Source organism: Manis javanica, chromosome 1 (assembly GCF_040802235.1).
Source record: "Manis javanica isolate MJ-LG chromosome 1, MJ_LKY, whole genome shotgun sequence".
Taxonomy (NCBI): domain Eukaryota; kingdom Metazoa; phylum Chordata; class Mammalia; order Pholidota; family Manidae; genus Manis; species Manis javanica.
In genome coordinates, this window is record NC_133156.1 from 240,361,448 (window position 1) to 240,389,401 (window position 27,954).

The 27,954-nt window shown below is 56.4% G+C and overlaps 1 protein-coding gene across 1 annotated transcript in view; it reads left to right on the forward strand.

Annotated features, from left to right (window-relative positions):
- Positions 1-25,209, forward strand: part of EIPR1 (EARP complex and GARP complex interacting protein 1) — a 128,744-nt gene extending 103,535 nt beyond the window's left edge. The window contains exons 5-9 of the mRNA XM_073217254.1: positions 6,746-6,845; positions 18,341-18,477; positions 20,809-20,976; positions 22,403-22,570; positions 24,686-25,209. Coding sequence (XP_073073355.1) covers positions 6,746-6,845; positions 18,341-18,477; positions 20,809-20,976; positions 22,403-22,570; positions 24,686-24,860 — 748 coding nt within the window. The 3' untranslated portion in view covers positions 24,861-25,209. The remainder of the gene's footprint in view (positions 1-6,745; positions 6,846-18,340; positions 18,478-20,808; positions 20,977-22,402; positions 22,571-24,685) is intronic.
- The last annotated feature ends 2,745 nt before the right edge of the window (positions 25,210-27,954 follow it).

The window sequence follows — 27,954 nt, forward strand, 5'->3', positions numbered from 1 at the left end:
CTTAGGCTGTGTGCGTGTGCCAAGGGCTCTTTAACGAAGCTGGCTGTGCAAGTGAAACACCAGCGGCTGCCATGTGGACGCTTGCAGCCTGGCCCTGGGCGCTGCCGAGCTAGCAGGGGAAGTCCACAGGGAGCTGGCCACTCGATAGGAAGATGCCTGTGCTTGGCCAAGTGGAGACTGCGTTGCGGACGGGGGGGATCCTGCTGCTCTGCACTGCTGTCGCCTTCGGTAAAGGGTTGTGTGACTGCCAGCAGGGCCTGATCCTCCGGTCACTGTGGTCCAGTCCCTGGGCAGTGAGCACTCCCCAGAGAGCTAGGAACAGAAGCTGCTGGGCAGCCCAGCTCAAAGCCAGGGTCCGAATCCTAGCTGAGTGAGTGCGTTCATAAAGTTGGGTGGACGTGACAATATTCCGTGTAAACCTGGCAAACGCAGGTGCTCACAAACATTTGGTGTGGCCTTGCTGAAGCTAACTTCCTGTTAAAGTGGCAGTTGAGTTGAAACTCAGTAGCATTTCCAAAAAATGAGACCTTGTAAAGTTTCTGTGCTTTAATAACAGGGAACAGCAGAGGTGTTGGGATGGGACTGACCCTGGCTATTGGTGGGCCTGTTCTGAGGGGCTGGAGAGAGCGCATTTCCACACCAGGGCTGTAAGAAAGTCAGGAAGCCAAGGGCAGATTGTGGTCATGCTGAAGGAAAAGCAGAGAACCAGAGACATTAAAAATGAAATTCAGCAAGTTTTCTTGGTTTTGTATGTAGACTCTGAGAATGATAGAGAGATGTAAAAAAATTACTCCAAAGTTTTTGTTTCCAGGAGAATTGCACACCATTGACAGAAAAGATGGGGTGGGGGTGAGGGGTGCCACAGGGTTCTGTTGGGTGCATCTGGGGGTCAGGGTGCTCTTGGGGATAAACGTGGGACTGGGGGACCCACGCTGGGCAGCTCAGTTTTGGTTCCATTGGCACAGACGCCACCATGCATTTCGCTGCTCAGAGGGGGGCGTGGGTGGGTTTTGGAGGGCGAGGTAGAGAGAGGACAGGGCAGAGGACCCCCGAGCACGCCTTCAGCAGTCCTTGCCAGAGGTGCTCAGCAAGCAAGACCTCTTCGTCATGAGGTCCTCCCCGCACTAGGTAGTAAGCTCCCCCTGAATGGTTCCGGGGGTGCCATTCTTCACTGAGTGTGCTTGAGACACAGGATCTTTTTCCACCTTTATTTTTCAGGCATTACAAAATGCACTGGACACACTAAGAGGAACATACTGAATTCTTCATTCACTTGTTTTTTTTCTACACCTGCTTAGCAAATGCCTCTCCTGTGCAGGTCAGATTCTGTGCTGGGTGCTTGGCATCTGCCAGTAGGTGAGTCTGTGCTTGTGGAGAATTTACGGTCTGGCCAGGCAGCCAGACACAAATGATGGCCCAGGTACAGCCTGTGCAGGCTGCAGCTGACCGGGTGTGAGGGCAGTCCGACTGCCCTGGGGGATTGGACCAGCTCCCTGGAGGAAGGGCCGAGAAGCAGGTGCTGCCTCTCTGCAGCCTAGCCTGTGAGCGATGTCATTCACTGAAGTGACTTGCCCTCCCAGCTCCAGCCCTGGAGCTCCAGCCCTTATTCAGAAGAATAAGCCTCTCCTCCAACTGCAGGTCACTGGAATTGTTGGGTCCTCGTGTTCTCGAGTTCAGATGCTTGTGAATTTTCTCCCTGGAAATCTCCCATCTTTGCCTTGACATTTATGTCTACTGAGAAACGGCATTGCAGAGCCTGATTTTTTAGGGCATTGCCTGTTACCCTCTAAAAACATAGTACCATCTACGACAGTTTTTCTAGAAAAAAACCTTTTTGGTCTGCTGGTTTCATAGACACTAAATGAGTGTGTCACCAGGTCTCACCAAAGGCTGGTCAGCAGCCGTCCTGTGCACCCGGCACCCTGGCCGCTCGCTTTCAGCCTGGGTGATGACGTAGGGCTGCCCACGGCTCAGTTCAATGGCCGTTGGTGGGGTGTTGCCTAAGAACTCACTTTCTTCCATTTTCCTGTGTTCTTGGAAGTCATTACAGCCTTGTAATACTCATCGTGACCTTTAGAAGTGGCAGGAGACTTTGTTCCCCAAGAAATGAAGCTATCCTAAAAAGCTTCGCTTGTCAGAACTCGAAGCCATGTTCTTTTCTAAAGCAAGTGAGCTTTACGTCCTATATTCCTAAAGCTTCCTCTTGCTTCCTTTTGAATGGTTCTATATTTTTCCTTTTTAGGTATAAAAGGTGCTTCAGTGGCCACTTGAAGCTCATTTGATTGTTTCCTCTGATAATATTACAGAGAAACACAAGCTTTCTCTCAAAAACATGTCCCTTAGCCTATAGAAAGGCAGACAGCAGACCTGTTGGGTGAGGAGAAAACGGCAGGAACAGGGAGCCAGTTGCCTGAAGAAAACCCCTTTCTGCCCCTCACTTCTTTCCTCCACTCCCGTAACGCCGTGAGGCCGAGGTGACCCGTTCTCTCAGCCGGAGAAGAGGTGCGGGTGCCGCGGCGGGTCCTGGGGGAGCGCGCTGCCTCCCCGTGGCCTCCCCTTGCTGTTTGATGTGGTTTCTGGAGGGCACACATCACTCAGTTTGGATTCCCTACATCTTTGGAAATGATGCTTATGCAAATTTGTATGAAGGTGTCTTGCTAAAGAAAAAGAAATGAGGGCCACTAGGAAATGAGTTTTCATGGGCTCTTGGCATTGATTTGCCATCTACCCAACCCATATCATAGATGCCCAGGAGCGCCAGGGCCCATCCTGTGTGTACGCACGCCTGTCCCTGTAGATGCCCCTGAGCACCTGGGGCTGTCCTGTGTGTACACGGACCTGTCCCCACAGATGCCCTGGAGTGCACAGGCCTGTCCTGTGTGTACACAGACCTGTCCCCGCAGATGCCCCAGAGCATACGAGCTGTCCTGTGTGTACGCAGATCTGTCCCTGTAGATGCCGAGGAGTGCGTGGGGGCCTGTCCACTGCTCCTAATGCCCCAGAGTCACCGGTATTTCTCAGAAGTGCAAGCTGTCCACTGCCTAGGAGTGGAGAGAGGGCACATCTCAGTCTCTCCCTGGGGGTGTAGTGTTGTGTTGGGGGGCAGTCTGGGAGGGCTTGGGGGTGGCCTGTGGGGGCTGTTCCACTGCTGGTGTGTGGGGTTTTGCCTCTGGAGGCCATTCTGTGGTGCTCAGTGTTGGGGTATCTGCCACAAAACATGCTAGAAGCGTCGGAGTCATGTTCCGTGGAGGGTGCTTGGGCCCCTTGCATCTGTGCATGTAATGCAGATTGATTTGCAGTTTTTTTATGAGACTAACTCAATTCTGTTTTTGAAATTTTGACTATATTTAAAACTTAGCTAACTGAAATCCTGAGGGCTGCCCTTTTCAATAATTTGAATTTTCTCTATCACTGAGGTGTGCTGAAGTTAAATGTCAGAATTTTTGAAGGATTGCCATATTGGGCAGAATTTTCTAAAACATTTACTCCCTTTTAATCAGCGCACACTGAGCACATGCCAGTGTTTGCTGGCCGTGATCAGGAGCGAAGCTGCTCGCTCCGTGGCAGTGCCCGGGTTTCTGGCGCGCCAGGTGAAAGCGTGGCTCCCTGGGCCTTCCTGCCGCCCCCGCCCTCCGCCCTCGTCCTCCTGTCCACTGCAGCCTGCCCGGTGCTCTGTGTCCCTGCTTCTGGCACCCCTGCCCTGCCCGGGCCTGGCCCACAGTGCTGCCTCTGTAGACACAGGGCCCAGAGAGTGGAGTATGTTGGCACTCCGGCGATGGAAGCTGTGAGGGGATGCGGAGTAAGGGCCGGAGGGACACTGGGATGCGGAGCAGATGTCAGCCCGTCGAGCTCCGCTGGGCGTCTGGCTGCTCGGAGTCCTTTGCAGCCATCTCTCATTTTAGGGTTTTGGCCATTTTCTGACTGTAAGGTGCTTGCAATAACTAAACGGACTTAAAATGGTTTCATTTTTTAATGCTGCATCTCCTCTCTTACCTGGAGGTCTTCACCTTTCCTTAGAACTCATGAACCAGTGTTAATTAACTGCTCTTGTTAATAAAGTGCACCTACTAATTGAGTGCCATGCACTCCACGTTACTGGTCACTTGTTGGGGATGTGAGAGACTGTACATTGGGTCTGCTCTCCGGAAGCCTGTCTGCTGGCTGGGGAAGCCATCTCTAAATGTTCCAGGCCAAAGAAGGGGTCCTGGACTCGTCTTCATGTGCCGTTACAGTGGTCTGTGGGGAGAGGTGGTGACCTGCAAGCTGCCAACTTTGCTTCATAATTAGGTAGCCAGTCTTGGCATCGAACCCGCTAATTCTCTCGCTGTGATTTGTCAGCTACCTGGGAATCTCTGGCTTTCTGGAGTTTTTGTTGAAAATGCCTGGTACCTGTGCAATGATGAGACTATGGTCTTGATAACATGCTGGCAGCTACTGTCAGTACTTATCTCCATGGCCACACAGGGTCCTCATCCCAGCATGGGTGTGTGTGTGTGTGTGTGTGTGTTGGGGGGGGGGTGCGTTGATTAAACAAGATCTCGTCAAGAGCTCATGAATTAGTCTAAATTCAACACCCCTAACTCTAGTGTGTGGACTGCATTTTGTGTCCCCACTGTGGGTAAAATTGAAACATTTCCAGATTATCTGGCATGGCTTTAGTGCATTTGCGTATCCTCAGGGTGGAGAGAAGTTCATCTCTGTGTCAGTGGGTAATTACCTGGGCAACCGAGGGCGTGTCTGAACCTGAGAGTTTAAAGGGAGGGGCTGGCCTGCTTGCTTGCTGGACTGCGGTTTGTAAGCAATAAACAGGTTTTAAGCTTTATTTCCCCCTTTGACTAATTTTGGTTTTTAGAAGTATTTTGCCCCTGGATTTCCTCTGCCTGGACTTACACTGCCTAATTCATATGTTGAAATGCTGATCCCCAGTTAATGGTGCTTAGATCTGAGAAAGGAGCTTCCATGGTAGGATTAGTGCCCTGATTTAGGGGACCCACAGGCTTTCCCGGTCCCTCCCCATGTAAGCACACAGTGAGTAGACACTGTGAGCCAGGAGCGGGTCCTTGCAGAGCCTGACTATGTCTCACCCTGAGCCTGTTCCCCCCACTTCTAGCTGTCCAAGCCCAGGTGTGGTGTTAGGCATCCCAAGTGGACTCGGACAGAGCATGTCGGGCGAGGTAAGTGGGCTGCTCCCTCCAGCATGAGACCACGGACACATTCCCACCCCCTCTCAGGCTGCGTCCCCTGCCTTGTCATCCCAAGTTTGCCTGCGGAAACAGCAGCTGAGGGATCTGTCCCCTTGCTCAGGATGTCTTCAGAGTTGGCACCAGTTGGTATCGCAGCAAGATGGGAGCCGCAGGCTTCAGCCCTAAAGTCTCGGCTCTCTTTCAGCTATTGTGTTGTATTTTATTTATTGGAAGTTGGGAGTATTTTATTGTTATTAGAAAAGCCACAGGAGGCGCTCTGTCTGCTACAGGAGTGATGCATCTGTGGGCTGTGAACTTTGTGTGCAGCCCATGAACTGTATAAGTGAGATGAAACTGGTTTGGGTTGTATTAATGTTGAGATTCAAAGTAGTCGTGGCTCCGCTGACAGCTGTGGACGGTGGTGTGAGGAGGACACCCAGGCAGCCCTGTGCTCGGAACGGGGTCTGTGGGCGGCTACGGGACCCCCATGTGGACCGCTGGTAGTGAGGTACTCCTCCTTAGCACCTTAACGGTCTCATCAGGGAAGACAGAAATCCATTTGTGACCAACCTGGGAAGTCCTGGATTCGCCCATGGCTTCTCTGCACATGGTGTGAACCAGGGTCCCCTGTTCGTCACTCAGACATGCGTGGTGCCAGCTAGGATGGCTTTGGCTTCAGGTAATGGGGCTCTGGAGCTCAGAGTGGCTGGAACATAGGGACCCAGGCCAGGTCAGCAGGTCCATCAGGACCGCATGCCCTTTCTCTGCCTGCTCGTGGCCCTGCTCTTGTCCGTGGGTGGGACAGGAGCCACCGCAGCGGGCGTGGGTCTCCTGCCACCATGCGTCGCCCACTCTGGGCCTCCCGGCCCGGCCGCAGGCCCACCCTGGCCACAGCAGTCAGCTCTCTGTCCCTAGGCACCGCGAACATGCGGCACAGGTCTCTGTCACCTTGGCCACCACCACATAACATCCGACCAGGGGCCTGTGTGACACAAATGCTGGATTCTTGCAGTTCTGGAGGCTGGGCATCTGGGTCGGGGGTCAGGCGCTGTCGGCTTCTGGTGAGCCTCCCTTCCTGGTGTATAGATGGCCACCTTCTCACTGTGTGCTCACATGGCAGGGCTGGGGGAGGAGAAAGAGGCAGAGACGCACGTGAGGGAGAGACAGAGACAGAGAGAGACACACAGGAGAGAAAGACAGAGACAGAGAGAGACAGGGACACAGACAATGTGAGGGAAGGACAGAGAGACAGAGACACGAGAGAGGGTGCACGTGCGCTCCCCCGCTGGCCCTGGTGCCAGCCCTACAAGGGCGCCGCTCCCATCAGGCCCCGCCCTCCTGACCTCTCCTTCCCCTAATCACCGCCCAGAGGCCTCCCCCCCTCACATCGAGCATCTGGGGGAAGGACGCGCCCAGCCCTCGTCCAGGAGCGGACACCGCGCCGGGCAGCGTCGTCATCTGCTCTGATGTGCACCACCCTGCAGGCCGCGGGCTCAGGGGTGGGGGGGCCTCGTGTGGACCCCCGGCCGCCTGTGTTAATGTTGGGCGTTCCCCTCTTTCAGCGTCACCTGGGAGCCCACAGGCGATGGGACGAAGGTCATCTCGTTGGCCGACAACCACATCCTGCTGTGGGATTTGCAGGAAAGCTCCAGCCAGGCCGTGGTAAGTAACCAGGGCTACACTCGTAGTTTTTGTATTTATTTTTTTTAATTGGATATTTCTGCTGAACTCAGAACACACCTGATTTATATGTGTTTAGTATCTTGACATTGATCATGAAAGAACTAACGAACAGACTGAACCATCAGTCAAAGAATGGAGTGGTCGGCGCTTTCTGGCGAGAGCGTCCGGGTTTCGGGCTTGCCCAGGCGGGACACAGGGCCCTGGAAGTCGGCGAAGCTCCCTTTTGTGCCGTGATTCGTCCAAAGGAGGCAGTGGGACATTCAAAAGCGTATTCTTCTGTTTCAGACATATTATCTTTTTAATGAATGGATTCTTAAAGTCTGTTTGGTTAAAATCACCTTTTAGGTAGGGGCAGCCGTGAAATGCCAGTTTTGTGCGTGGACTAGCGTTTCTCAGGTGGGCGTGGTGGTGGGCATGATGTGGGAGTGGCCTCGCGGCCTTCCCGCGGACCCTCCGTCACACACACGTGCGCTCAGCCCTAGGGATTCAGCAGCCCCTGTGCGCGTGGTAGAGGGGTGGTGGCCCATCTCCAGCCCCGCCTGGTGCCCCCACGCCCGCTGGGCGCTTGGCTGCCAGCGACAGGGAATGGCCGGGTCTCCCCAGTGCCCCGCGGAAGTCGGGTCTCTCAGCAGGGCCTTGCTTCTTCTCAGATGCTTTAATATTCAGACTGACTTACTTTGGAGCCAGTTTTGCTTTCGGGTATCCATGGCTTGGCATGCATGGTCTTTCATAGAGTTTGGTGTTCTGATTGCTTATATTCCTTTCCATATTTGATTCCTTGAACTTTTCTTAAAATGTGATTTTTACATGCATTTATAACTTAATTGCATTTGTTTATATCAAAGCAACTTTAGAGAGAAACGAGGAGTTGGGAGCGGTAAAGTCAGGGGCCGTGTAGCTGCGGTCAGGGCGGGGTTGGAACCAGGCTGGGTGTGGATTTCCTTGGTGGTGCCCGGGGGTCTTGTATTTGTTTGTTCCTATGATGCTCTTTTAGCTTTTTCCCACATGGCCCTTTCTAATATTAAAGAATCCTTTCGTCAGCCGCTGGCTTGCAGGGATGGCACAAATAGTGACTTCCCATTATCAATACGTGGCAGGGATGCCAGGCGGTAATGAGGCTCCCTGCCCACAGTGTCACAGGTCCGTTCAGAAGGGTGCCTTGTAGTCTTTGATGTAAAGGTAAGAGTTGGCCTGTTTTGGTAACGTTTATCTAGTATTTAAGGAAAAAGATTACTATTTTCATTAAAATTAAAAAAAAAAACAAGACATATCTCTCTATCATGGAGTAGAATGCAAATTTTACCCAAACTTTTAGGATTAAACAGGAAACCTGAAGGAACTTCATGCGTAAGGTTGTTCCCTGGGGCCCTGCTGGTCCCACCTTCTGTGGGGCTTGCTGGGGAGTCTGGGTCCAGCCCAGGGCGAGCCCTCTCCTGTCCTCTTCTCCAGCTTGACTTCAGGAGGGTGTTCCTGTGTAGCCAGAAAGGGAAAATAGGCTCCTGTTGAGATGCCAGGCCTCGGGGCAGGCCTGTGGATGTCGGGCCCTGGGGTGAGCAGGGGCCACGCTCCTCCGCTCAGCAGGAAAAGGCCAGCCAGGAGGCTGCCCTTGAGTCGCAGGCATTGGAATTCAGCAGCTGTCATTGCTCAGCCTGGCGTCCTTCCTGTGATCAAAGTGTAGACACTTCCCAGGCCTCAGCCGTCTCCAAATGCTTTTATGGTGGGTGATTAATCTGTGACTTATTTTCTGCAGAGACCAATTCTGTTTTCTCTCCCCCCTTTTTATGTACTGTCAGCAGTTCTGTCAAGATCCCGGGGCAGCCCTCTACTGTGGGATCTCATACCCACACCTCCCTATCGATTCTGGCCACCTTCACTCCCAGCTCCTCAATTTTTTTTTTTTATTGTTTGAGGATATTGCCTTCTGTGGTGAATCTAATCTTATGCTCACTGCATCATTACCTTTTGCAATTAAATTGGAGGTTCTCTGCCATTTATAATCATTAGCAGAGCCCAGGGGACATTTAGAGGGGGAGGTTCTGGGGGGTCTTGGACCCCGATGAAGGCAGAGGGGCTGCCCCCCTGTTCCAATGTGTGCTCACTCATCTCTAGGTTCTGGCAGCTTTCACTAGCTGTGGAAATAAACAGCTCCTTTCAAGGTGCGTGAGCTGCAGCACAGGGGGAAGGAAGGCTGCCCGAGGGCCGGCACTGGCAGTCTTCAGGCCCTGCGCCGGCTGAGGAGCTCGAGGTTGTGTGCAGGGTGGGCCTGAAGGTGCTCACAGACCGCGCACCGTCTGCAGGAGGAGAGTAGGCACCAAGGACACGGTGCTTTTCAGCAATTTTCTAACCCAAGGAAAAAACATGCCCCAGGAGGATCAAATCCAGCAGCAACAGGGAAATTACTAAACACCACTGCAGCTGGGTCCATTGTGCACAAAAGTATAAAACATGTGTTTGTTGTCTGGGGGCAAAGAGAGCACCAGGCCAGTGCTGGCCACCCTCAGGACATGGGCTGAGTTGAGGCCCGGCCTGCACCCTACTCGGCCCGTGGTCCCCATGCTGCCCCTTCCTCGTGTGCAGGCTGTCCGTCACCCCTTGCCAGCAGGCCGTGGCCCCACCTGGCTCTCTGCTTCCCTGTTCTGCCAGTGTGGCCCAGAGGAAAGAAGGCTGCCTGCTAGCTCATCTAGAGGCAGACCCTGGAGTCCAGAGGCAGAGAGGCTGGGTTCAGACATCGGCCTTGGTCTGCCTGCAGCCTGACCACAGGCCAGTGAGCTTGCCTGGGAGCACCTTCTGGCGTGGTCCGGATCACCAGTGCCTGTGGGGTCAGACTGTCTTGGGGCCGGGCCCGTCTCTGTCCTCTTCCTTACCTCCTGGCAGCGGTGGCTCTGAGCAGATGGCCCTGGGCAGAAGGGTCAGCCACTGGGTGCCAGCCCTGAAGGAGGGGGCACCTCCTCCCCCACTAGCCCTGCCCCTGGGCTGTGCAAGCAGTGTGCTGACATCGGCTCTCCGCTCTCACTGCGTTTTCAGTGACGTAACAGAGTCTTCCACAGAGCAAACATTTTTCATTTGCTTTAATAGGCTTTAGATTTTAGAGCAGTTTTAGGTTCACAGCAAAATTCAGGGGACGGCACAGAGAGCTCCCGTCTGCCCTCCCCAACTCACGGCCTCCCCCCTGCTCAGCACCTATCGCAGGGTGCGCTTGCCGGTCAGTGGGCCTGCCTCCACCCCTTCCTGTGGTACGATGCCAGAAGACCTTTGGCAACCTGGCAGCTCTTTCACGCTGGTCAGGAAGTCCTGCCATGCCAGATGCCTGGCCTGTGTGTCGTCCCTCAGCAGGTGACTGCAGCCAGTTCTCGAGGAGTGCCGAATGCTCCTCCAGGCTTCCCCACAACCCTGTGGCATGCTGCGCCACTTAACAATGGCTCACAAGTGTTCAGCCAGTCGCCACCCTGATAATTTTAAAATAGTTGTTTAAACAAAGACACAGACCTCAGGATCAGGACGTGACCCCTCACCTGACAGATGAGCAGAGCCAGTCTCAAGGAGCCAGCGGCCTGGGTGAGATGGGGACTGCGGTTGGGCCTGTTTCCGCCTGTGCTCCCCAGCGGCGTTTCCTGAGGGCCTCCTGTGCACCATACACCCTGCTTGCCCCTCTCCTGACCTTGTGGCCCAGCATCTGAGCATCCTGGATGGTCAGTAACATTTTGCTGTGTGAGAGCAGATTTTGATCAAAAGTTATTTGGAACCAATCTAGTAAGTAAGATAGTTAACTAACCCTTGCAAAACTCATTAGCAAAAAACATGTTAAAGCTCCAAGAAAACCGATTTTCCTGTGAGACTTGTAAAAAGGCATTCCAAAATATTTTGAGCATTGTCTGCATCATTAAAATAAATAGAACCTTCAGATACACTTTCACACAACAGTCATTTGAACTTAGTTTTAGGATATCTTTTTTTTTAAGCCATGATCTTCAAGAAAACATGAAGTTTAGTAATTTACTGAGTTGCACATCTTAAGAGCATAATAATCATATACATCTTTTGATTTTGTAAATATTGATGACAACTAGTATTTCTTGATCTTCCAATTAGATTTTGGAAAAAAATCACTGAGTACAAAATGGATGAGGTGCTGAGGTCTGGCAAGTGAGCGTTTGTTCCCCAAGCTCTTAAAAGACTCCCTTCTGGTGATGAAGAGTGAGCGATACATGAGATGACTAAGTGTATTTAAGAAAAGGCAGCTGGTGAGCCTGGGGACGGCCGGTGGGCGCTGGCCGTCAGCACCGAGTTTTGATGCCTGCTGTATCCAGGGGCTGCAGCTTTGAACAGAGACACAGCCCCTGCATTGTGGGTTGCTGTCCAGCTACAGTAGTAGTGTAAGGATGATGCCTTTGGTTTAAATTTTTAGGTTTTGCTGGAATGGGCTGGGACAGACGTGGGCCGGTGGCTAAAGGGAAGGTTGTGGGGGTAACAGAGGCCTGCGGGGAAGATGCTGGGCGCTGGCAGTCCTCTGGGGCTGAGGCAGCATCCCAAGCTTCAGAATCGGGTCCTATTCCTGGCACTCACTCACAGTGTGACTTTGGGCAAGTTTCTGGGCCTATCCACTCCTCAGTGTCCAAGGCAAGCAGGCAGCACATACCTGTTGGCTAGCTGGGTGGATGGAGGGAGGGAGCGGCTGGAATCCATGGTCCCCCAACTGGACAGTGAATGAGGGCCGGGTCCAGCCAGGCTCCCAGTGCACAGGCAGGGAGGAGACACTGAGATACCAAAGATCCGCCTGTGTTTACTTCATGATGAAATTACTTCCCTCAAAGTCAGCAAGTGATCGTGGCGGTTCACCAGGGAGCCCCGGGTGCTCTGGTGGTCGCGGCGCCCCAGGCTGCAGGCTCCTTCTTCTTCCTAAAAGTCCGGCTCTCCCTCGGCGAGGAGCCTGCTGTCAGATCTCTCTCTCCGCAGGTCACCAGTGTCCAGCTGGTGTGGCAGCAGTAGGTAGTGTATTCCAGCCCAGCCTGATCAGAAAATGTAAACGGGCCCTCACGACCTTGCCCATCTCAGGCGTGGGGCCACCTGAACCCAATTACGGGGGCAGGGCACTCGTTTTTTCCACAGAGAGCATTTGTGTTTGGGGGCAGCGAAGGGGGGAACCTTTTAGTTTTGTTCTTCCTACAAATAGAGGGGGAAGTAAACTGGTCGAAATAAACTAAAAATAAATTCTGAGCAACCTCAAATTCCCTTGCTGGTGCCGGTGCTTAAGGCCCCGTGTGCACTCCCTGGACTCAGGGAGACTGGTTTCCAGGAGCCGCTCTCCAAACCCTCTGCCCCTGCCAGAGACAGACCCTGGGCAGACAGGGTGGCGCCCTGTGACCCTGGGCGGTCGGCACGGGGCCTGCCTCTGCCCCCCTCCCAGCCCTGCGCCCCGCTCCCGCCATCCAGGTGCCCTGCCAGGCGGGCCCCCGACCCCTCTTCCTCCTCCTCCGCTCCCGTGGCTCGAGGCGGCCATGCCACATGCGCCACTCCCCTGTCAGTTCCGACTCCCACCCGGCCTCCAGGCAGCCACAGCGGCCTTTCCCTCCCTCCTCCAAGTGTGTGTTGGGAGGGACACTGGGCCATGAGTGACCAAGAGGTCACTGACTAGGAAGCAGGCCTGGGATTCTACCTCAGGGCTTCGTGCTCAAAGCTGGGGCTGGAGTGCGCAGCCAGAGAGGCACGGGGTGTTCCCGCGGCTGCTGGGACCCCCTGTCGGTGTCACATCTGAAACAGGCATCATAGGTCTGTAGGGCAGATGCGTTTGCCTGCAGGGCCTGAGAAGTGACTTGGAACAAGAAGCATGGAAATGAAGTAACTCCAGGGTTGGTTAATTCAGAGTCTCAACAGCATCAAGAACCCAACTACATATAGGCCGTTTCTGCTCTGCCGTATCCACACGTCACTGCCATGTCCCATCGTGACTGCAGGGTGACTGCAGTGGTTCCAGCCACTGCATCCAGATGCCCACAAACATCAACACAGAGAAGGATTTCTTCCCTGCATCTCCCTTTGTTTGTCAAGGAAGTATTTCTTGCAAATCCCTCTGTCCCTTTTTCAGACACAACTGCATGTCCATGCCCAAGCCAGTCACTGGCAAGGGGAACAGGCTGCATAAACAGGCTCCTCCGGCCCTGCAGTCAGGGGCTCAGACAGAGCTGGGCCTGTTCCCTCGGTGGTGTCCCCATGTGTATCTCATGTCCTGTACTCTGCCAACCATCTGGGCCCCGGCAGTTCCGGGTCTTGTTTGCAGCCAGTGCAGCTTTTGTCTTTGGAGATGCTACGGGGAGACCCTTCCTGAAGAGCTGTGCACGCCGTGGTGGTGGTGCGTCCCGGTGGTTTGCTCGTGTTCTGGCATTAGTCACGTGCCCTCAGAGACCTAGTGGGCGTGCCGTTAGTCATCCCTTCTGGGCTGTGAAGCACTGACTGCGTCTCTTTACTGCTGGAAAACACATGGCTGCGTGCACTGCACCCCCGGGAGCTCTGTCCCCATCACCAGGAGCCTGGCAGCTGTGACCGACCAGTGTGAGAACTCACACCACGCTGGCCGCCCTGAGTAGACCTCAGAAGCTGATGGTGAAGCCTCTTTCAGGCTTCTACTTGAAGTCACCTTGCCGGCCTCTCCGCGCCCATGGGCATGGGGTTTTTCCTGCCTTGGCCGCCCCTGCAGAGGGGCAGAGGAGTCAGAGCTGGAGGTGGGTCCATTTCTGCTCCCCAGCTGTGTGATCCACCCTCTCTGGGCTTTAGTTTTCCCGGTTGTGAAGTGAGGGGCTGGTCCAGCCCGCCTCTAAGCTGCTGGGCCCCCCAAGGTCTCCTCCTCCCGCTGGTGACTTCAGGCATCAGCTGCCTGTTGCTAGCTAACAAATGACCTCAAAGGGAGCTGCTCACACAGCCCATGTTTGCTGCCACACTGTTTCCGTGTGGGTGATCAGGAATCTGCAGCTGGGCGCGTGTCACGTCCCCCCCAGGGCTGGGGTCCCGTCCGATGGCTGCGGGAGAGGGTCTGCTCCCAAGCCCACAGGTGAGGCTGTGGCAGGCTGGAGCTGGACCGAGGGCCTGGGCTCCTGGGCTGTTGACCAGAGGCCGCCCTCAGTTCCCGGCCACACAGGCCTCTGCAGTGCAGTAACTCGCTTCATCAAAGCCGGCGAGACAGATGCCGGACCTCCTAGTCTGATCACGGATGCCCCTTAGCACTGAGGAACCCTGTTGGTTAGAGGCCTTTTACCCAGGGAAGGGCGTCACGCAGGCAGTGGAGACCAGGGTGCCACTGCCCCGGGCTCTCCTGCCACCGTGTGCTCGTGGGTTGATTGTCACAAGCTCTGCCTTCTCCGTGCTGTCCCTCAGCTCAGGGACCCGAGTGCTGATTCCTCTGCCACCCTCCCGTTCGGTTCATCGCCTCTCGGCGTGCACCCCATCCAGGCAGGGTTTCCCGTCGCTTCCCAGCTCAAGTTCTTTTGGCCTTAAAAGCCCAACTTGAGTCCCAGAAGTTGCCCAGCTGCCTCAGTTCTGCTTTCTGGAATCTCTGTTAACCTGCAGCGTTGTCTTGTACCCTGGCCTTGCCACATGTTGGCTGGTATTGTTATTGTACAAGTATTTAATCTCTGCCTCAGTTTCCTTGTCTGTAAAGTGGAGATGTAATGTGTGTAGCGCATGACCACGGTGACTGAGCTGGGATGTGAGCGTGTGGCCGTGGTGACCAGGCTGGTGGTGCTGCTGCCTAAGTGAAGTGCCCCTGTGGTTGGGTGCATGTGTGTCTGCAGCTGGCGGTGGGTGTGAGGCACGCCGGCCACATCTGCCCTTCTCCCTCGCCCCGTCCCTGTCCCACGGCATCAGTGCCACGGGGGCCGCTTAGGATGCCGTGGCTGCATAGCTGCCGCTGGTTGGCTTGTGGGCTAATGAACTAACTAACTGGGTTCAGAAATCTGGACTAATCATAAGCTGGAGCCCAGAATCCCGTTTTCTTTTCCATGTGGGCTTTAGAAACAGACAGGGCTGCTTAGTCTTGCCTACCTAACCCCCCTCCCCCCAAGCAGTCCCCATGGGGCCAGACGTGGCTGTGAATGCAGAGCGCGCGGGGCCGGCGTGTTTCTGCCGAGGCTTCAGCTGCTGCTGCTCTGCGCGGGGCTGCGATCTGCCCGCCCTCTGGCTTCGGGGTGCTGCCCGCAGCCCCTCTGAGAATTCACTCCGCTGGACTTACATCACCTGCCTCCTGAAGATGTGACCTGGCGTTTTTATCTTTCTGAAGAATTTGACAGTGAATCAATTTGTGTAATAGAAAATTAATTAGAACACTGAATGTTGATTAGAAAATATTTCCAACCCTTTTGTATGCCTGCTTATTTATCTTAATTAACTAGGTTTTCAGAAAACTGAAATAGCACCTGTAAAAAATTGTTTGACTGGTTTTTCTTCATAAAAATGATATCACAAAAATACTTTTTAGTTCACATTGTTGTGTGGGGGTTAAAACAGAGAACCCAAAAGCTGAAGCTGACAGTGGCCTGACCACGTCCCCAGTGACGTGGGTTTCGGAGCCATTTGCAGCGAGTGAGGCGCTGTTGCTCCTGTTCTTCCTCTTGGGGGAGCTGTGCCCCACCTTTGCTGTTGGGAAGGTTTCCTTGGCCTCCTCCCACGTGGGCCTTCACCTGTCATTCCTGGTGGCCTAGCATCTGGGTCCCCGTCGCCAAGTTCCCACCGCCATTTCCTCCTCCTCTGTGGCTTCGTGGTGGCGACCGAGTGGTGGCCCCCTTCCCTGCGTCGTCCCCTGAGTTCTGTGCAGCGACCAAGCCTTCCTCCGCGGAGTGGCCTGGGTTCAGGTTCTCTGTGGTCACCGCGCTGCATGCCCCCCACGTGCCGACAGACAATAATCACACCCTGTACCTGCCCTGAATTTCTTAGGCTGCAAAGATAGCGAAATAGGGCAGAGGCCCTCCACCCCCCGCCTTGGCGCTGAGCCTCCCCTCCCTACTGCCCCACCCCCACAGCCCCTGTTGTTTATCACCCCCCCTTGGCTGCTCCTGGCAGGTCCTGGTGGGCGTCTGACCTGGTGGTTGACATCCTCCAGGAAGTTTGGAGTTTATCTGAGGGTCCACTTGGTCTTCCATGGCTGCCTGCTTAGGGGTGTCAAGTGGGTGCTCTGGGCACACGGCCTCACCCACAGGTGGCTGTGAAGATGCCATGTGGAGGGTAACAGGGCAAGGTGAGGAGCCTGGTCCCTGGAGCGTGTTGCTCCTGGGGGGCCCCGGGACACCCCAGGTTTCTCTCATCCAGCTGTGCTGTTAGCTCAGGTCTGGCTGTGCATCAAGGGCTCTGGGCTGCCACCCCCTTCCTGTTCTGTGGGTGCTCTGTCCTTCTCTCGTCCCGCCTGGCCTCTGGTCCCTCTCGCCCTGAAGGGCTGGGCTCTCGCCCTGTCCCTGTTGCACCCGCACTGCCAGTTCTGCCTTTCCGGATTCTAGGTGCACCCGCGCCCGGCCTGTCTCACGTGACGGCTGTGCCCTGGGGGCCTCCCTGGCCTCCAGTGGCTTGGGTACGACCCCCTCTGGGTGCCCTGAGCTCAGGGCCTCTGCTTTCCTTCCAACTCTTTGTTGTAGTGATTATTCCTGTTTCGCCTGTTACCACCATTGCCTGGCACAGTGTCCCCGACAAGAAGGACTGTGATGTGTGCTTCTTGCACAGAACAGAAATGGCCCTTCATCTGTGCAAGGGGTTAACAGGTTGCATTTGCCCTAGATAAGGGCAGAGCGGATGCTGTAGCTGGGATGTGATGAAACGAAAGCCCAGTGTTTCCCAGGAAGTAAGCTCTGGCCTCCTCTGACTTCCAGTGGGGATGAACGTGTAGGGTGGGGGTGGGCAGGGGACTGTGCCCAGAGGAGCTGGGCGGGGTGCTCAGGAGGGCTCCCCAGAAACCCAGGAAGGTGTGAGGTAGCGGTGTCCATGTGGAGGCCTGCAGGGAGCATCAGTTTTGACTGCCTGGGTGCACCCTGTCTTTGGGGACACTGTCTGTGTGTCCTTGGCGACGGTGACATCCTGCTGTGGACACACAGGGCGCTGCCATCCCTGCGCCCAGGGCTCCCTGTGCAGACACACCTGCCACCCTTCCTGCCTTCTCAGCCTCAGCCCTCGGTCCTGTGGGGGTTCACAAGGTCACGCTGTGCTGGGACTAGAGACTCGCCATCCATGTGATAGGTTAAATCAAGGCAGGAAAATTGAATTTCTTGGAGAAAGATTTCCTGGGACAAGTTGAGCACCCATCCAGAGGAAAGGTGAGACGCTTCTCCTGCTCAGCTGGCCTGTGTGTCCTAGGTGGGCGACCTCACTTCAGTGGTCACTAGAATAAAGGGGATTCACGGGAGAAGTTGTTTTTAAAAACTTTGCCAATGTCACACTTACCGGGGCCAGTCCCCCTGGGGAGGACGTGGGTGCTCTCCCCAAGTTCTAGCCAGATCCCCCAAGCCGATCGCCTGCTCTTTGAGGCTCTCCCAGGCCGGGCCATCTCGAGTGTGGGTGCTCACACTGACCCCACTATGGGGTCCCATAAAGCACTGATATGGGGCCGTAGGACCCAGGACGGTCACTGACCCCAGCGATTCCTCTAAACATCTCCCAGGCCCCAGTCCTGAGCTGTGGCGACCTGTCTCCTGGCCCCCGCTCCGAGGGCTCCACAAAGTGGGTCTGGTGTTCACACTAAAATGAGTTAAGTAATGGTGGCTTTTGTACCCTGGGGAAATGTGCGGCAGAGAGCATGGACACCGACTTAAAGCGCTCTCCCTGCTTTAGAAGTCACTGTGTGGATAAGTATTCAACCCCAAATGGGACTAACAACGCAGGCAGTGTGATGCGTCTTTGTGCGTAAAGTCCCAGGCAGGCTAGTGTGTGGGCAGGTGGGGAGGACGCTCCCCTCGGCTCTCTGCTGGTACCCCCTCTGTCTTATGGAAGATGGAGGTTTCAGCCCCACAGACAGTCCCCGTGGACTTTCAAGGCCTCGGCCATTAGCTGTTGTGAAGGGTTTAGTGACCTTCAGTCCAGAGATGGGGAGGGGATGTGCATGGAGACCAGCGCCTGATGAGGCCGTAGAGCTGGGGCCTCTTGTTGTCTGGCATTGGCTGTGGACCTCACTTGCCTCGTCGCTTCGTGGGAACCAGATGTTGGAGTTATTTTGTATTGTTGACTTTGAGTTTGAGCAGATTATCTCTAATCACACACTTAGAAGTCCTATTTAATAGAGTCTATTAATATGCTGTCTATTTCTTGCTGCGCTCAGTTTTCAGGTTTTTCCAAATAAGGTTCAAACATTCTTGCCTTTTAAGGGAAGGAAACAAAGGCAGAGCTTCCTAATTATTTTCAATGATTATTTTCAAGAGTGTTCTGTGAGCACAGGATATCCTCTTAAATTTTCTGAAAAGAGTTCAAATTACTTTTCTTTCTTGTTCCTTTGAAAACCACCAAATTCCCAGCTGGCCAGTTCGGCGTCCCTGGAAGGGAAGGGACAGCTGAAGTTCACTGCGGGACGGTGGAGCCCTCATCACAACTGCACTCAGGTGGCCACGGCGAACGACACAGCCGTGCGTGGGTGGGACACACGGAGCATGAGGTCAGTGACTGGTGCAGAGCTGTGGACACGCGAGCACCCCCTCCTTCTGCCCCTGCTGCACCCCTGAGGGGCGTGGGTCTGAGTCAGACGTATCTGGGGGCCTGTGGCTGCGAAAGTCCTGACCTCACCCCCACGTGAGCGGGCATGGCCACGGCCGGGGTCACGCCCCTCCTCAGCTGGCCGGGACTGTCCCGTGTGCATATCCCGTCAGTGTGGTGGTTTATAATGAAAGTAAATCAGGCATTTGTGCACCTCATGAACGAGGTGGTGACCAGTGGGTGTCAGTCTCCATGATCAGCAACTGCAAGTGGACAGTTGTGGTCCTCAGGTTAAGTTTGCGGGGTTCTCTGTGACCACATATGTGCCTTCAAGATACACACCTCTCGGCAACTGCAGTTTGTCATTTAAGTCATTGTGTGCAACAGCCAGCTGCTCTAATGGAACAAACAAGAGCGATTTTTCTGTTCAGGTGTGGCTTTGATAGGCTGAGGAGTGATGGTGCACACATCCGTTGTCATGGCAACGGGAACCTGTGCAATCTTTTTTAAGATATAGTTTATCCCCTCAGCACACCATAATCTATTCCTAAGCTGCAAAGATGGATGTCACAGAGCTGCCTGTGCTGCCTTCAAGGGTGAGGGCACGACTTTAAGTTCAGTTCTTGGTCCCTCTGAACACTCAAGGGCTAATTAATAATCAGTTGTCACTTTGCCAGTGTGTGCATGTCTGTACCGAGGGTTCGCGGTTCCATGGCCGGATGCATGTCCTGACTGGAGTCCATCCTCCAGGTCCGTGGCCATCTTTCCTCTGTTTCCATTGTTCTGTGAAGGATGGGAGGAATTTCTGTATCTAAAGACAGGAAACTCCAAGACCCACATTACAGACCCCAAAACAAAGATAAGAGATGTGGGTTCAGGTGATGGCGTCCTGTCCAGACGCCTCATCCGGGTCACCTGGGTGCTGAGCAGCCCAGGGGAGCCACGGCTCCTTCTCCTTTTGCAAACAGCTCCGGTTTTTATTTACCCAGAGTGCTTATGTTTCTTCCGGAGTGCATTGTGCCTCTGTATCGAAATCACCACCCCCAGACCATGCAGTAAAGCCCTTATTCATCCCTGTGCACACTGACTGTCCACCCAGTGCCTTAGGACCCAGCCGGAGCTTTAATTCTATACATTTGTCTGTTTCACTTAGAAGACCTTAAGGTTTGGGGTTATCTTGTTTTAGGGAAAAATGTTAAGATACTGGAAAGATGCAGGATATAAAAACCAGCTCAAGATTTAAAAGTGGTTGAGAGCCAGAAAATCTAACGTGGGAGAAAGAGATGAGAAGGAGAGCGCTTACCTGCTTTGGAGAGCAGAGAAACAGTCCCTGGGCAGCGGTCCTGAGTTCCGTGGAGAGAGCCGCAGAATGCAGAAGCCCCCGGGATGCCATGCAGAGCACGGGGCAAGCGAGTGTGGGCGAGAGCCAGTCCAGCCCCGGGAGGAGACGCAGAGGGCGGCTCGCCGTCTGGGCTGCAGGCCCACCAGGGGCCTGTCTAGCGTGACCGGGACACAGGCCTCTTGCCTCCAGCCACTGTGCAGCATCTCCAATGGCTGCTCCTCTGTTTGGGGTTTGTGACGTCACAGGAGTCGTAACAGACAGGATACCTGATTTCATACCCCGGGAGGGGCGATCTGGGGCAGTGGGCGGGCGTCTGTGTGCGTGTGCACTTGTGTGCACGTGCACCCTAAGCAGTGTGGGACTGATTGCGGCCCCACCTGCGTTGCTCGGGGCAACAACGTGGTGCCTGTGGCCTTGGCCTCCGGGTGGTGTGGGCGAGCAGGGTGTGGCCCGGCCCAGCCGTAGCACGTGCTGCCCTTCCTCGTTGCTGTGGCTTCTCCCTTTTCCTCCCTTTTTCCTGTCTCCCAGAACCAGCTCCTGGGCGTCCTACCCTGCCCGTCCTTTCCTTTTCGTCCTCACTACCTCCTGCAGACATCTGTCGGGTGTCTGTCCACACGTCTGTCTCTGCCTCCCAGGCGCAGCGGCTCTGGCTTGCTCTCATTCTCAGGATACCGGATCACATTTCTGACAAACCAGCATTGCTTTCACAGTACGCGGAGGCTCAGATGCACCCCTGAGAACTGGCAACCTGCGTCAGTGTGAGAGGCATGGGGGCGGGTGCCAGGCTCCTGGGTGTCCGCGGCCACTCCTGGTGCCCGAGCTCAGCCCTGTTGAACAGATGCCAGCCCAGATGCCGGGGGGCTGCGAGGTCCCCAGGGCCGGGCTTCTGTGGGTTCCAGGGAGCTGGCTTGTCATGACCTCTTTGTTGTGGGTGCCCGGTCTCCTTCTCAGTCAGGTGTACTGCATAGAGAATGCCCACGGGCAGCTGGTGCGGGACCTGGACGTCAACCCCAACAAGCAGTACTACCTCGCCAGCTGCGGCGACGACTGCAAGGTGAAGTTCTGGGACACCCGCAACGTCACCGAGCCCGTGAGGACCCTCGAGGAGCACTCCCACTGGTAGTAGCTTCTCCGCCTGCTGGTTTGGGCGGGACGGGTCTAGCGCACTGATTACCGTACTGTTTGGAGTGGCACAGACCAGCTTGGTTTATGCTGCTGTGAATCATTCGATCAGACCAGCTTCATTTTTCCTAAAGAAACACTAATTCCAAGTCTAAATGTTTGTGATTTATAACATAGAAAAAGAAGAAAAACATTAGATTCTGTTTTCTCTTAAAGTAGTGTCAATTCAAATATGCAAAAATACATGTGCACAGATGCTTCCCTGGCATTGTTTGCAGTGCAGGGAAGCTGGAAGCCGCCCAGGTGCCCTACAGCAGGGGATTAGTCAGGTCACTCCGTGGCCTCCATACAGTGGGGTCATGCTGCTGTGGGAGGGAAGGAGGTGTATGGACATGGACAATACCCAGGGTCAGGCCTTTTTCCTAAAATATTTGAATTTTTACCACATGGTGGGTGCTTTTTGCTAAGTAAGTGGAAGAGATCAAGTCATAGAACAGGGTGCATAGTATGAGCCAGTTTTTATTCAAGTAACTATGTGTGTCCATTGTGTGCACGTGTGTATGCACATGTGTATGTGCCCATATGTGTGCACACACATGTGTGCATATGTGTATGTGCACACGTGTGCCTGTGTTCATGTGTCCTCTGCGTGCATGTGCCTGTGTGTGCACATGCTCGTGTGTGTGCGTGCACATGCGTGTGCATTCAGAGGAGACATTTGGAAGAGTAAGAAGCCAGCTGCCCCCTGGTGCCCTCTCTCAGGTGGCAGGTAGCTGGCTTCCTGTGCTCCCCATCTCTGGGCTCTGTAAGTTACTTGTCAGAGGCAATGTTATCTCTGCGTCAGAAAGCCTTAAGAGCTGGAATGCTAGTGTTCAGTTTCGACAAGTACGGTCAGTAACTGTCCTTCATGCAGTCCGAGGAGAAAGGCCTGTCCTCTCTGGCCTTTGTGTGTGGGCTGTCCTGGCTTCTCTGCTGCCCAGGGCCTGCAGATGCCTCACACGGTGGGTCAGCGCTGCTTACCAAGCCCCCTGTAGGGTTGTGTATCGAAGGAAACGGCCTAGCGGCCCGACCCAGAGTGCTGTTCCTGGGCCGCGTGGCCTGTTCCTGGGCTGCCGCCCCGGGGCTTGGCTTCATGTCGCAGGTGATCTCTGGGCCGTGTTGCCTCTGGGGCAGCTTTTGGCCGCATCACCTTGGAAAGCCTGTAGGGGTTTGTTCTGGGTGCCCCTCCCTGTGGGCCGGGCTGCCCAGCCCTGGTCTCTGCTGGGGTCTCAGGAGGGCTTGGGGAGGTGCAAGTAGGCCAGCCGCCTACTGAAGACCTCCCGCCATCAGACCCCGTGCCATGGCATTGCCGCATGGCGGCCTCCACGCCGCCCACTGTCTACCCAGGGGCCGAGTGGCGTCAGGACCATCTCTCGCCCCCCAGGGTGTGGAACGTGCGCTACAACCACTCGCATGACCAGCTCATCCTCACCGGTAGCAGCGACAGCAGGGTCATCCTGTCCAACATGGTGTCCATCTCCTCGGAGCCCTTCGGCCACCTGGTGGACGACGACGACCTCAGTGACCAGGAGGAGCGCCACCCAGAGGAGAAGTGAGCACACTCCGTGGCCCGGCGCCCTTCCCGTGGCGGCTCTGGGCGCGCGCAGGCCGCAGGGCTGCAGCTCTGGAGCCATGAGTGCCTGAGGTGGGGGTTGGCGCTGCTCAGGGTCGGCCAACGCCCAAAATACGCATGTGTCCCGGACCTTTAGCTTGAACTTACTGAACGCCAGCCGTGGGGTTTCAAAGACGGCTGTGGCCCTTAAAGCTCAGCGGTAGTGGGAACTAACCCGCACTGACCCCACTCGTCGCCCTGTCAGGGGGTCCTGGTGTCTGTGCTCATGGACCTGGGACGTGCGGTGCGTGCTGCTCACTGGCCCTCACGGCTGGCGGCAGGGTGGGGACTTGGGACCAGCCCCTGCCCCAGACCTGGGGCTGTTCCCCCGCCCTCTGTCCCCCCGAGACCCTTACAGGATGCGGTAAACCCCGATGCGCATTTTACAATGCCACCATCTCACCCGTGTATTTTCAAAACCACTTCGCCACGGTGTTTCCCAGTCCTCACCGCATTTGCCCGGGCGTCCTCTCTCACCGAGAGGCCCACACCCCCGCGGCCCGCGGGGATTCGGGACTCCCATGGGCCACACTCCTGGCCAGGGCAGGGCAGGGCACCCTGGCTTCTCTGTGCAGGAGAAAGATGCCAGGAGCGACCCATCTCTTGTCAGCAATGTGGGTGTTAAAAGGAGATGCCTCTTGTTTTTTGGCGATTCATTCCCGAGTGTGGCAGCTGCCTCCTGTGTTGTGAGTGAGCTCGAGTCAGATGCTGCCACAGAGTCACGCCCCCTGGATTCCAGCAGAAGGAGGCTGGGACGTAAAGCCCTGTGGGGTTGAATGGTTTGGGCCCGAAAGTAAGGTAGGGGTTTGCGGTTCTGCTTTGAGGATCTTCACGCTGTTCTGTTGTCTGACTCCCACCTGCTGGAGCTTAGCCTGAAATTCCTCTGTGGGAGGGTCTCTGCATTCGAGCCTTGGCGCAGCGCTCATCTGCTCTCCATCTCCTGACAGCTGTTTTCCTGTCCCGGTGCTCAGGGACACTCTGGGGGCACCACTGTGCTGGGTTCCCTCAGTGCTCACCATTCTCAGCCATTTGTGCTCTTTGCTGTCCCCTCTGCTCACAGCCGAGCAGGGAGTGTGCCGGCCGGCCTGTGTCGGTGCCGTGTGATCGTGGCTGCACGGTCTCCATGCTGGCGGCTCAGAGGAGCAGCAGGAAAGAGGGTGCGTGGTGGCAGGCAGACTCCAGGGGCGCTGACGCCCACGCTGGTGGCCCATGAGCTCCTGCAGCCCTGCTTCCGTGGCTTGAGCACGACTTACTAGATCCAGGAGAGGTTTTTACCTGTTGTTTGTAATAGCACCGGCTGACCCCCGGCAGGGGTGCTTCCCAGGAAGGCCAGGCTGAGTGACACGTTAGTGCCGATGGGGGCATGCAGGGTGGGGCCCTGGGGAGAGTCCAGGGGCAGTGAGAGCCACTGTGTGAACCGGGTAGACATTTCTTGGTGAAATGGGAAGACAGTGCCAGTCCATTAGCTCAGACAGGAAGGCCTGTGCTCCTCAGTTCACATGGAGCCACGTGGGGGAGCGTCGTCCAGTCTGGTTCCGAGGGAGGGAAAGCCCTAGTTCAAGCCTAAAAGGAGGCAGCATGGGAGGACCCTAAATGAGGGCACCATGGAGCCCAGGGCCGGGACCAGCAGGGGCCTTCCTGCCTGGCTCGGTGGGGCATCCCGCTTTCAGCAGCTCGATACTGCCCGGCCCAGCCCTCCCCTCAGGGGCTTCCCTGGATATCCCCAGGGTCCTTTTTGCCCTGATGTTCCTCGTTGCGTGGCCCGGTCCCTGTCCCCTGAACCAAGGACGCCCTCCTTGGTCCCCCCAGGTGCCCCCTGTCACGAAGCTAAAGAAGCATGGTGTTTCTGGGTACCAGCACGGCTCTCCATGAGCCCCTGCACAGCCCCCTTTGCGGCTGTGGCACCGTGCATGTGCCCCTGCGGGGCAGCCCCACCGCCCCCCGCAGGCCGTGGTGACTCCCTCGCTGCACACATGTGAAGACCAAGCGGGCTCTCTGCCGCCGGCCCGTGCAGGCCCCCCCGCCTCGCTCATGCGTGTCTCTGGTGCCTTGCAGGAGCCAGGAGCCCCTGCAGGACAGCGTCATTGCCACCTATGAGGAGCACGAGGACAGCGTCTATGCTATGGACTGGTCCTCGGCCGACCCCTGGCTGTTTGCGTCCCTGAGTTACGACGGGAGGCTCGTCATCAACCGGGTGCCCAGGGCGCTGAAGTACCACATCCTGCTCTAGCCCCGCGCTGATTCGCCCTTGGCTAGCTCTGCAGAGCGGCTCTTTGGAGGCAGTGCTTTCCCACCGCAGACGCCCCTCTGGGAACTGGCACTGCCGTCCTCTAGTGGGCGTGTTTGTAAGTGCCGCCTGAGCTCCTGCCCGTGGCGCCTCGCTGGGAAGGGCACCGTCCTCCAGACCGTGCGGGGCTGTGGCCCCTGGCTTCGGGAATTGGCGTCTGCCCAGTCACTGCCTGCTTTCTCGTACTCTTTTATGGATGTTGAGAGATTCACTTTTAAAAAATCATTCTGTTCCTTAATACGAATTCATCTTTCTCTTGAGATTAAAAATAAAATGACATGAGAAGACCCTGCTGTACAGGTTCCTGGCTCCTTCTTTTAGGAACTCAGGCCCCATATGGCCCTGTCATCTCTCTGACCTCTGTTTCTCTGTCCTGGCCCAGGACAAGGTGTGTGGGCAGGGGACCCTCCACACTGCTGCAGCCTAGCCTGGCCCACCCGCACTCGGGCTGGGACGTCTGGGTGGGTGAGTCTGGGGTCCCTGGCCGAGTTAGCAGTGCCGCCCGGCATCGCCCGGCCTTGGGCCCCACTCACATTCTGCTGACAGCACTGGGACGCAGCGCTTTGTCCCCCGGGGGTCACTTCTGTGCTTCTGGGTCACCAGCACACCTCCTCATAGGAGTCCCACGCGGTGGTGACCCCACTCCCTGGTGATCCTAAACCTCCAGTCATGTGACTCTCCCAGGGTCTGAGGTCTGTTCCAGGTCCGCCCCAGGCAGCGAGCCCCGGCCCCAGTCCCAAGGGCCTCCACCCGCCCAGGCAGCCCTGCAGGAGCCGCCCTCCACCCAGGCCCCTCAGTGTCCTCGTCTGTAGGGACAGGGAAGCAGTCGAGTTGCTCATGTCCCCACTCGGCTCTCAGGCTGGGCTCTTCTTTCAGTCTAAAAAGTGGACTCATTCTTAAAGCCAAGGCCGTCTGTTGGCCCTGAATGTCTGTGTTGTTTTCTAAAGGCAGTGGCGGGGCACGGGGGAGGGGTGGACAGGTGGGAACATGGGAGTGAGGTGGGCAGATTAGCACGGGGAGGGCAGCTGGGCTCGGGGTCAGGCCCTTCAGCCTTCTGTCTGCAGGTAGGCGCTGCCTGCGTGAGGGGTCAGGCAGCCCGAGGACAGCCGCCCCTCAGGTGTGTGGCCAGGAGGCCGTGTGCCGAGCCGTGGGTTGGGGGGGTGCCTGCCCGGGCACTACGCTAGATGCTGCTGGTGAGCAAGGCCAGGGTCTTGGTGCCAGGGGTGCAGAGCAGGGCCCAGGAGGAGCTCTGGGGGGTTAGAAAGCACACGAGAAAGTCGGGGAGCAGCTCATCAGGGGAGATCATCAAGCATCGCCCAGTCCTGCTCCTGACATCAGCTTTGGCCCGGCGTGCGCCCCAGGGTGACCTCTGAGGCCTCCTGGCAACCTGGTCCCCACTTCACAGTGTGACCCTGACCAGCCACACTCCTTGCTGGGGATGCTTAGCCATGGCCTCTGTGCCCCTCCTACAGGACAGCGCAGCCCTCCTGTCTTCTCTCCTCCAGCTGGGGCCCGGGTTCCGACTCCAGCACCCCGGGCCTCCTTTGTTTATGTGGCGGCAGCGAGGACGTGACCTGGGGTCAGAGACTGTGGCTCACGGCACGGTGCACATAGTGCAGGGGCCTCCCCAGTGGGCCTCCCCAGACACACACTGGCCCTGGGCCTGAAGACAGCCTCCCCGCAGGCCACCCCACTCCCCAGGGGTGACAGTGCTCACAATATCCGTGTGACTGTATGGTGGGCTCTGCTGAGGCTGCTTCCTGGCTGGGAGGCGGCACCCTCTTCTGTGTCCTCACAGGACAGGGGAGGCCGGCTCTCTGGGGCCCCACCCACAAGGGCACTGATCCCTCTCCAGGGCTCCTCCCCACCTCCTCGCCTCCCAAAGGCCCCCCTCCTAACCACCACCTGGGGAGGCCTCGCACGCGGGGGTGGTGAGAGGACACAGTTCATGCACAGCACCCAGGAAGGGTGACATTTGGAGAAGAGGACTGAGAGCCGAAGCCTAAGCAATACTGAATCCTGAACCCCGTTTCCTCAAAAAGAGCTCCTCTGACTGGAATTGCCCAAAAAGCTGAGATTCTGATTCAGCAGCTCGTTGATGGAGGCTGGAATCTGCCTTTTAAACAAGCCCAGATGTTGCTTAGAAGATTCCCAGCTCCTCATCGGGAAATAGAATCCTGACCCCCCATTGCAGCTCACACGGTTTGCAGGGTCGAGAGGAGGAAACTCCCAGTGACAGGTTATAGCTACAGGTGGGGGCGCCCCTCTCGGATCAGAGCAGGGCGGGACTCAGGGCCGCCCCAAACTCCTGGTTCCGGGTGGGGCGCGTGGGCAGGTGTGTGAGGAGGCGGAGAGTCGGACAGCCTGACCGGCCAATACCACCGTGCCCGCCCAGGGGCTGCCTGTGATTGTGAAGATCCGTTGTCACCTGTCACGTTGTGTCATCACCTGGGAGGGCCTTGAGGGACGGGCACTGCTGGTCCATGGCTTCTCCTCGGGAGAGCTGGCAGGACACGCAGGCAGACAGGCATTGGCTAGGAGAGCCCCTCAGATGTGGGCAGCACGGGGCTGAGGCAGAGCCTGGGCTCCCCTGGGGTTCACCACGGGCCTGCAGCTGACCTGGCCTTCCCCGTGTGCGGGGGGCCTGCCACCAGCACACTGATGGAAGACGGGGCACAGCAGCCCCTCCTGGCAGAGCCTGGTGAGGGACAGGCCCTTCACGGAGAACCCCGCACTTCTTGGTCCGTCAGCCAGGTTCCCCGGGCCGGGGCAGGGTCTGCTTCCCGGTTGTTGGAACGGTGCATGCTGGCCCCTCCCTCGTTCAGTGCCTCTGGACACAAGATGGTTTCCATGCAGCTCGTTTTGTGGATGGCAGAAGTGGGTATCAGCCCCCGCTCACCCCCGCAGGAGGGGAGGGCTTGCTGCGAGCGGGTCGGCGGGGTCTGGCGTGGGACTGCTTCGCTGCTTGGCTCAGAGCATGACCAGGGCACGTCCGCAGCTCGTGGCCATCGGCTGTTGTTGAAAGTTTTCAAGGCCA